Source organism: Haliotis asinina, chromosome 1, assembly GCF_037392515.1.
Source record: "Haliotis asinina isolate JCU_RB_2024 chromosome 1, JCU_Hal_asi_v2, whole genome shotgun sequence".
NCBI lineage: Eukaryota > Metazoa > Mollusca > Gastropoda > Lepetellida > Haliotidae > Haliotis > Haliotis asinina.
Window position 1 is genome coordinate 54,617,322 of NC_090280.1, and position 10,248 is coordinate 54,627,569.

The 10,248-nt window shown below is 38.5% G+C and overlaps 1 protein-coding gene across 1 annotated transcript; it reads right to left on the bottom strand.

The window, feature by feature from the left end:
- Positions 1-285: 285 nt before the first annotated feature.
- Positions 286-4,746, bottom strand: LOC137273796 (uncharacterized). Its single transcript, XM_067806658.1, has 4 exons — positions 3,706-4,746; positions 2,917-2,985; positions 1,064-1,153; positions 286-435 (listed from the first exon to the last, which is right to left on the bottom strand). The coding sequence occupies exons 1-4, from the start codon at positions 4,744-4,746 to the stop codon at positions 286-288; spliced, it is 1,350 nt and encodes a 449-aa protein (XP_067662759.1).
- Positions 4,747-10,248: the final 5,502 nt, after the last annotated feature.

Sequence of the window (10,248 nt, forward strand, 5' to 3'; positions counted from 1 at the left end):
GCCAAAAACATGAAGTTGTGAGAGTGAGTGAGTGAGAATTGGGCTTAACATATCGCATCCACATGGGGAATCGAAACCAGGTCTTCGGCTTGATGAGCGAACCATTAGGCGGTTATGAGAAAGATGTATTTTTTTCAATTTTATGGTAGTACAACACTACTATAGCAACTCAGAGGTTATCAGCTTTATAACTTCAGAAAGCTGCAGCTTGTTCAGTGATTTAGCCTAAGAATACATATAGAAACCTGTGTTTTATCAGTGGTTCTATTAATTAGAACACCCATGTTAACAGCGTGATGTTGCATTTCGCATAACTTCCAAAAGTGAAGTAACATTAGTCACTAGATCTTGGCACAAGGTGTCAGAACTTGTCCGACAGTCCGATGTTCGAAACTGCAGAACCACCACAATGTACGTCACCAAGGTTCCAACAATCTGAAACAATAATTGTTCACAGCACGTCAACCCAGTTATATCCTGACAGAGATATCGTCCTGGTCACGAATATCAGGATACTACTGCTTTTTAATTTTGTTAGATACTTCATACTTCTTAACGTCTTTCTGAGGAATCTAGGATAGTAAGGAAGGATAACACTATATGCGTGAGTGAGAGTGAATTAGTGAGGGAGTGGCTGAGTGATGTTTCCCAGCATTATAAAAACGGGTGATCAATATATGGATGAACAATTCATTCATTACAGTGAGAGCACCTTTTTCAAGCAACTGATCGACAGAGAGAACATTTTTTCCTCTCAATAGAATAGACAAAACCCTCTCCCAACCCATTAGAAATTTCTGTCAAAACAGAGTCAACTGTATAATTAAACATGATATCATGAGCATGTGCTCGTTTGACAACTACCATCAGACCACAGGAAATCTTCAAAATCTATAACATTAGGCAATGTTACAATATTTTACAATATTACGACGCGATTTGTTAAAAGCTGAGGCGGGACCGAAAGAACTACCCACAGTTTCCTATTAATATCTGCTTTTTCAGACATTCCATTTTTATTTAACCGCCAGTCTGTCTGGCTAAAACGGAAAGCTCAACTTACACCGAGGACAGTCGGTGGGCTAATAGTAAAGAGGCCATGCACGTTGTAACCAATTGTTGTTCCAGTTAGCAGGCTTGTGAAGTGGGTCACCTATGACAAATACAAGGATACTATCGCACCACTTTTCACTGTTACGGGCATAATCTCAAAATCTACAGCTCAGCGAATGCAGAATGATACAAAATGTTATCAAAATCCGCATTAATCAACATGCAGATATAGTCTGGTTCATAATTATTGAGAATTTTTCTTCTTACTTTGAGCTATCCTAACACCTCAACCGATTCACTGATACTTAAAACTAAGTAATGGTATAAGGGAGGTAACTCATCTTGGCCTACTGAGTATAGTACAATTAGAGTTACCTCCCCTGAATTTGTAGCAGACGTCATTTTCCTCAGCACTGTCAACAATGTCTGCTGAAGATAAAAGAAGGTTGATTTTTGAGTTGTGTAATCAAGGAATTGATGATGTAAATACATTGGCAGAGAGAACAGGAACTCCTCTTTCTACTGTGTATAGGATTAGGAGGAATTTTAAAGAGGGAAAGGATTTTGGGCACCAGAAAGGAGAAGGGAGACCCAGAAAATTGGACTTCTCAGATCGCGTCCGGCTGGGAATTTTAGCGTCTAAAAAGCAAAGGGCAAGCATCTCCAACATCAGGTATGAAATGATAGAAAGGGGATCAACAGTTGTATCAAAATCTACAGTTAGAAGAAATTTGATTGATCTTGGATGTGAGAAAAAGACTGGAATTCCTTCTCCTCACATGAAACAAGAACATAAAGACAGGCGTGTTGAGTGGTGTTTGGCACATGAAAACTTTGACTGGGAAAATGTGATTTTTACTGATGAAAGCTCAATATGGGTATATCCCAATAATGTGAAAATATGGACAAAGTCTGCGTCAGCACCGTTGTATCGACGACCTAAATACAGCCCAAAGTTTCATGTATGGGGAGGGATATCCTTATTAGGAACGACCCCGCTGTGTGTGTTTGAGGCAAATCTGACAAGTCAACGCTACACTAACATATTAGATAATTTTCCCCTTCCAAGTGCACATGTGTTTTATGGAAATGACTGGATTTTGCAGCAAGATAATGATCCTAAACACACCGCAAAACATGCCAAGCAGTGGTTTCAGGAGAAAAATGTGACTGCATTACCATTTCCTGCATATAGTCCTGACTTAAATCCCATTGAGAACATTTGGGGGATGATGAAGGAATGTGTGAATCAAAAGGGGTTGACAAAAATTGAAGACATGAAGAGAGAAGTGGTCCGATACTGGGACAGCATAACTCACGAGACACTAACCTCTCTGATAGGAAGTATGCCTACCCGTCTTAGACTGTGCCGTGAAGCTCAAGGAGACTTGATAAAATATTAAATTGTTACCTACACAACATGAAAAGGTCAGTTCACTTTCACAATACATTCAATTTTATCTGATTTGTTCTCGTTTAATAATATGAAATGCTTTAGCTATTCTCAATAATTTTGAACCATACTGTATAAAGCGACAACGTATTTGTTGTATTGTGTAACAAAAATGACTTCTAACTTACATGCATGACTTAATACAGTGATTTACAAACTACGTTTTAGACAAGTCAATATTGCCATTAAGCTCATGAAAATAAAAAGTAACTGATTCTGATAGGCTAGTTTAGAAAACACTATGTGATACTATGTGTTCAAAAAAACTGTTAGGTGTAGAAACACTAGTCCCCAGTGGCATGTATTCACAACATTAGCGTGATGCCTTTATTGAAACTGACACACACCCAATACACAGATGGAAAACACTAAAATCTCATTTCCGTCGAGATTATTATCCTGTTACTCACTGCTCTCATGGTTGACTCACTGAGGTTGTCTGTTGGGATCTTTATCATGTACTGAAGAGCATTATGAGCCTGTAACGAGATATAATATTCTTAAAACATCAATGATCTTTTCAGGTCATTTACAAATAACTGTTTATGACTTTAATGTGTGTTTGGCGAACACTTGATAGATTAGTCGCTCCTGTCATTGTTAAGGTTGAAAAGGAGAGGGCGCATGTGCTGACCCGATCAAATCTAAACTGAGAAACCTGACATGAAGGCGTCCTAACTGCATTCAGTCGGCAACGAGCTATTATTTATTTCTACTGGGTAGGACTTAACGTCACATAAATACAATGAATATTCTCTATTGCGTTTTTCCTCATGCCTGCCAAGGACAAAACGATGCATAACACACTGAATGGTTCGAGTACACGTGCAACCATTTATTGTCACACTTATGCAAGAGGAACCACGTAGAGGTACATAACACGTAGACTGAACCGTGTATGCCACAGTGGGGTGCAGAAAAGACCCCATATCAAAGATCTTTCGCCAAAACATTGTGATGAACCAATTTCTGTCACATAAATAATGTTGTGACACATAACAGAACATAAAGGACGACAGACAGTGATTGATAATAACTGTTCGACTACAACATCGATTCAATCGTTGGGTAGGAAGCCAGCACAGACCTAAACTGAGAAACTTGACATGAAAAATCCTGCTACACTCAGAGCGACAACGAACTATTATTTAGTCCTATTGGGCATATCCTAACGTCACTTAATTACAATACATACTCACCTTTACGTTTACCTTCATGCCTGCAAAGGACAAGACGATGCATGACACACTGCAAAGGAACATGATATAAATACACAGAGCAACATTACTTGGTAATTCCGTTCGAGTCATAATGACATAGAGCGAAAAGCATGACAGTGGGAGTGACGTGAAAAATACTGTAAATTGAAAGGGGACAATAACGTCACTATACCCATATATTAAACAAGCGATGCGCTTATGTCGACCTATTATGGTCTTCAGTTCTTCAGTTATGTCAGAGACAGATTTTGATCGGAATGTCTGACATTCTTGACGTTTTATGCTTTCGTCAACGCATCGTTTCATAATGGTGTTTGTCACGTCAAGTTCCGAACAAAGAGGGTAGGATCCAATCACGGAACTAATAACACAACTCGATAGTGCAGAGTAGAAAATGAAATAATTAATTGTTGTTATCAAATAGTTCCACCAGCCCAAAGCTCTGTCGACAACAAAAACAGTCTCTCCGATTTCGGGGACGAGAAGAGCAGTGGTTAATATAGCCCCTGGAATACAAATTGCAGTGGACATCACTAGCGCAAGAAGCATCCTACTTTTCTTAACCATGACTTTCAGATTTTTGTGAACACCGTGCCGCTGTTCATACAGGTAAAAATCTTTCACCCAAATTTGGTATATTCCACCCCGATAGTTGAGTGAGGTCCACGCCGAACAACCAGAAGCAGATAAATTAAGACCCAGTAATTGAAACACTGTAATCCATTCACTTGACATCGTTACAAGTAAAGTAAGTTTGTAGGCAAGTATCCCGGTGTAAATCCAAAGATAACAGTTCATGAGGACACAGTACAGTATGTGGAACCAGCCATCTTTGTGAAGTCGTCTGAAACGGTAGTCACTACATCCAATATTCTCCACAGTAACCCGTGGACCAATGCATACTCCACAAACACGCATCCAGGTTATCACTGGGTTAAGGACTTGTAGAACAGACCTGGGGTTACTTGTTTCCTTGTTCTCAGATGCCATGAAGGCATTCAGTGGCTGAACTCGAGTCATGATGCTCAGGACTAACCTTGCTTTGAGGCAATCGGGACAGAAGTCTGGGCCTGCTACATCAAATGTCGCTATTTACTTGTAAATGTGTTTGTAGGAGGAGAATGACCTCACAATTAACAGAATGGAAACAGAAAATGATCACATTAAGGTAAAAGGTTTCTGGTTGCAGCGCTATCGGGTGATGTGTTCAAGTGTGGGTGCATTTCTACTTCCCGATGAACTGTTAGTTAAGCAATGTAGACCTGTGTTGTTTACTTTCACTTTGACACTCCATTCGTGCTTCAGAAAATAATCGTTTCTGTCCGTGGTGACTCGCGGTAATGACAAGTCAAATGGAACACACCGACGTTTAACAAGAATCAGTTGAATATATACAATGAATGAACGAAATTATATTATTTTGTAGAACAAAACACCATATTAATGGGTGTATGGGACAGAATACTAAAGATGGTGATAGGTATTGTTAGAAGGATGAACCATTATTTTAGTTGTAATGGTAATGCTTTTAGTGGAAGGCTAGTATAAATATCAATGAACATTTGCGATTTAGTACAGCTCAGCAGTGTTTCTGAGTAGCTTTCGTGCTTCGCCAATGTGAGCGTGCCCACAATTACAGTTTGCTGGATGCGTTATACTTAACCCAATGTTTTTTTTCTTTTCAACGGGTTTTAAACTGTCAAGTCACATTTGCATTTATCTAAATGAATACGTGATACATACACTGTCAAAGGCAACCTAAATTTATTACAAAGAATTCAATAAGCAGTAGCGTTGAAAATAACACTTCAGATGTTCAAAACAATCTTTCAATACACTATGAGTTTTGCATGTACTGGATGCAAGCTACTTGGGAAAAAGGATACTGAAACACAAGCAATATGACTTCACTGTCGACGTTATGTGGGGTAATCTCGTGCTCTGTGTGCTACCTAAAATCTCAAGTGCACTTTCGAATGATTTCCATTGAAAACGTTTGTCCCTTAATATCATACCTTCCTGATTTCTTGAACAAACAATGTTTATGACGCGTGCCAGCCGTGGGGAAGAATATGCCCATCTTATCGTGAACAAAGTGCCCTCATCATTTTTTGCAAGAGTGTCATTTAGACTTTGCCCTTGGCAGAACATTCACATGGAAACTGTTTTATCCCTATTATTTACAGTAACACTGCAGTTTGTAACCTGTTATTGTACATGTTATGATCACAAAATATAATGACGACAAAACGGAAACATATGTCCGTAGTTTCCTTGAGTAGCATGTTTAGGTGAATCAGATAAGGACACACTTTATGGATGAATAGCTTCTTTATTCGGCTGAAGCGACCCTTCGATAGAGATTCTTGTATCGTTGTCTAGCTTTACAACAGAATCTGTATTGAAACGTCGCTTTACCTGACTTTACCTGCATTTGTTTCTGAGTGGTTATATACAGTACGTATTCTTTTCAAAGTGTCTCGTAAAAATCCTTCTCAGATATGTTCTAGTTTTGTTTGCAGCCTGTTGCTTTTTTGCACAGTATTGCCACAATGACATTGGAGTCCCTGGTTATAAACGCTGGTTATATAACACTGTGCAAGTTGTTAGCTTTTTACCGACTGCCCACGGGAAGAATTATATATTTTACGTTTGACCTGTGACATGGAACATTGTTCATATGCTCATGAATAGCACTTAGATTCATGATCCTGGACTTTCGACGTCAGTATGGGAAACAAATGTGATTGTGTTCACAGCGGTTCACATTTTGCTCAGCTATGTATAATGCCACAGAACGCGACCGGAGTGTAAGTGTAAATGTAAGTCGAGTTCAAGATTCCAGTAATCATACACCTCGGTTTAGGCATTAGGGCAGTCGTTTGCTGCTTTCTAGAGATGAATATAATCGCATATAAGCTTTCGCCAATATATTTTTTATAACATCCCATATGACTTTCATGCGTATGTAAATATGTCCATTGGTTAACCATTTCAAACTTGCCATGTGTCTTCCCAGCTGTCTTGTGTCATCTGTCTACATTTATTCCGGACTTCAGGTGCAGTTTCACTGCTCTAACATTTTGGAAACGTCTGCAGGAAATATATTTAAATCTAACCGAGTCATTTGAAAAGTCTGGAATTTGTGGAAGGATCGTTTGGGTTTTTTTGAAGAAGTTAGTTTTATGTCTTTTGGAAAATGGTAAGAGATCACCTATAACCAAGACCCATCGTAATTGTACCATGTTTCCGTTTTCTTAAACGTGATCAGAAACCTGGCGAATGTACGAACTATGTATAGCTGAACTGAAACATGTTTAACCCGGACTGAGACCGCTTCGTTTCTGGACTCCGAATACACACTCTTCAAAGATTTTAAGCCTTAGACTAGATGACAACTAAATTTCATGAATCTAATTCTGTTTACCAAACTTTATTCTCGGAATACGACAAGAGTATTGTAATGGCTTATACATTCACAGCTGTACAACGTGTGTGAAGACCTTCAGTGTATTTTCCCCGAAACCAAAATATTTAAAATGGGAAAGTGCAGAGTGTAAAAATTCCGCTTGTCTCATAGGAACTGATGCAATATCACATCGCATGTGTATGAGTAAAAACCTCAAGACTAATTTTCATTTGAGAAAAGCTGTATCACAGAAACATTTGGACAATGTTTGGTAAGCAAGGGGCTTTGGGGTTCTTCATCAAAGCAAACATATGTTGACAACAATTTATCATAAACAACTTCAGTGACCAGTTGTTTAACCATTAACAACAAAACGAACTGTAGACAACAATGCAAACATAGAACAACGCCAAAATGTTACACTAGCCAGTCAGTATGAACCGATTATAAATGCTTCGGCAGGTTTGGCCTAATTCATTTCGATTAAAATAAAAATTGGATTTGTATGGTTTACACTTCAGATGTCTTGGATCGACCTTGAAATTGTTTTATAGTGAACAAAATCAATAAAATGAACACTCTCCAGGATATACATATGTTGCGATGTTTCTTCATAGCTCTACTCTAAGCAACAATGAAGTGATACAGGGAACCGACGTGCTTACACCTTACAGAGTTTAAGTAAGACATCGAGGTAAGTATAAAAGGGATTAACATCAACCAAAATGAATATTGGTAATAATGTAATAACAATAGGAGGAAGCCAACTGTTGAAGAGGTGAAACAATATATATAGCAGGTAGGATATATTAGCAATGATTTGATGTCCTCTGGTATGTTGTTTGTATCAGTTCATTGTTGGCGGATGGTATCTTTGGTCCTTGTTGATTGGGGGCTTTTTTCGACCTATCTTATTATTCACCGACTTCTAAAATGTCAATCGAATAGAAACTATTATTAATTTCATCATATGACCACAAGTAAAGGCAGAACATTGACTAATAAAGTGTGACGGAGATGATTTGCTCTGGCGTTGCGTTTAAAAGCTCACCTTTTTCTCTCGTCCCTGTCAAAACGAGTGAGTTCAGTTTTACGCCACGTGTAGCCATATTCCAGCAATACCACGGCGGGGTACAGCAGAAATGGATTTAACACACTGTGCCATGTGGGACATCGAACTCAGGTCTTCGGTGTAACAAGAGAACGCTTTAACCACAGCCCCTAATGTCAGCACGAGGCCAGGATTACTAGTAATCAAAATAGTCTTAACAGCAAATTAATCCTTAACAGATAATTAAGGTGTCAACATGGAAAGGCTTGGGAACACAAATGTCTAATTTGCGATGCATACCTTTCTTTCATGTGTCTGTTGAAATAACCTATATGAAACCTAAGTCTCTTTGGTTTGAAATAATATGTGATAAACTATGTGGTCCGTTATCAGTAATACATTTAGGTCTCCAGTCACTTCTCTATCTTACTGCAGCTTTTAGAGGTATAATAATATTAGTTATTTACTGTACTTGGTTGTAAATATATTCCATTCCTTATTGCATTAGTTCCACTGTTTGTAGACGCTCCGGGCTAGAACTGGTCTTCAGCAACACACACTTCTTCACAGATGCGAATAACGGGATCTGCTAATGAGATTCACTGACTTGGTTGACATAAGTCATATATCTCAAATGAGGAGATCGATGTTCATGCTATAATTGATCACAGGATTGTCTAGTCCAGACTAGATTATTTACAGACCACCACCATACAGAGTCCAGTGTTAAACAACAAACAGACTGTGTGCATGAATATGAGTTTCAAGCATACCTAAAAAAGACTTCCTACTAATAGATCACATTTTTTTCGGTCACCATATATACAACGAAGATAAAGGAAAAGCCATTCATTGTCATCCAGATGAACACAATATGTACAAAGAAAAATGACGTAGATGTCTCCATTATTACAGCTTCTGCTTGGGCGGTGCAGGGATTTGGACACGTATTTTCGGTTGTTGTTTTTGGAGAACAATAAAGTCACATTTGACTTAGTGTACATACAGGAAGCTGGCTTCTGCAAAGTCACCACACTAGAATTTACGTGTTACTCTTCATAGAAACCATCATATGTTGAAGTCAGTATAATGGTGAATAAATACAGCAACAATAATAGCTTGTCTGTAATCCTATTGTATCACACGCAACAAATCTTGTAACTTGTAACATCTTCAGGATAAAGTACATGTAGAGTTTGACATCACAACAGATTTGGTCGCTTAGGTAGCGAAAATCAAATAAGAGGGACGATCCTGTTGTGGATTACAGCACAATGACACACTCAGAGATTATAAACATCAATGAAAGGTTTAAGGGAATAGAGGGCAGGCGAAACCACATGTTATGTCATACGTTTCTTGTCATGTTGAGACATTTAGACATCATGTCCTTGACACCGCACCCCATCAGTTGCCCAATTCTCATGGGGATATGTCCAAAATCTGTAGAGTAAATCTTTAGATCTTATTGGTTTATCATCGAAACATCGTCGTGATGTGCAGGATTATATAACAATTGCCCATTCAGAGGCTACCGAATCATTAAAGGGGTTAATGGATAAAGGACACCATAACTCCTAATGCCTTGTTGAATGCTTTCATAAATATTAGTCAGATTTCAATGCCCCCAAATCCTGCGTTCTTTTTCAGCCTACTCGCAAACATGACAGCAAATCAAATCATCAAATCATGATGCAAACTATATACACAGAATCCAATCAAACCAAAACGTACAGCAAACATTTCACTACAGTCCGAAACAGGTTTTTCATCAGTGGTACTAGAAAATGGTAGGTCTATGTTTACAGACGTGGTGTCTACATCTATGGTGATGTTGTATTTCGCATTGCCTCCAATAGTAAAGTAACATTCGTCACTAGTTCTTGGCACAAAGTGTCAGAACTTGTCCGACAGTCCGATTTTCGAAACTGCAGAACCACCACAGTGTACGTCACCAAGGTTCCAACAATCTGAAACAATAATTGTTCACAGCACATTCCCATTATGCCTACAACGGACTATTGAGACATTGTCATGCCATGAATATCAGAACTACATTTTA

Excerpts from the sequence above, each read along its gene's own strand:
- LOC137273796 (XM_067806658.1), bottom strand. The coding sequence starts at position 4,746 with ATGACTCGAGTTCAGCCACTGAATGCCTTCATGGCATCTGAGAACAAG. Across the intron at positions 2,986-3,705 it reads GCATGAAGGTAAACGTAAAG|GCTCATAATGCTCTTCAGTA; the intron begins GTGAGTATGTAT and ends ATCTCGTTACAG. Across the intron at positions 436-1,063 it reads GCCCACCGACTGTCCTCGGT|ATTGTTGGAACCTTGGTGAC; the intron begins GTAAGTTGAGCT and ends TTATTGTTTCAG.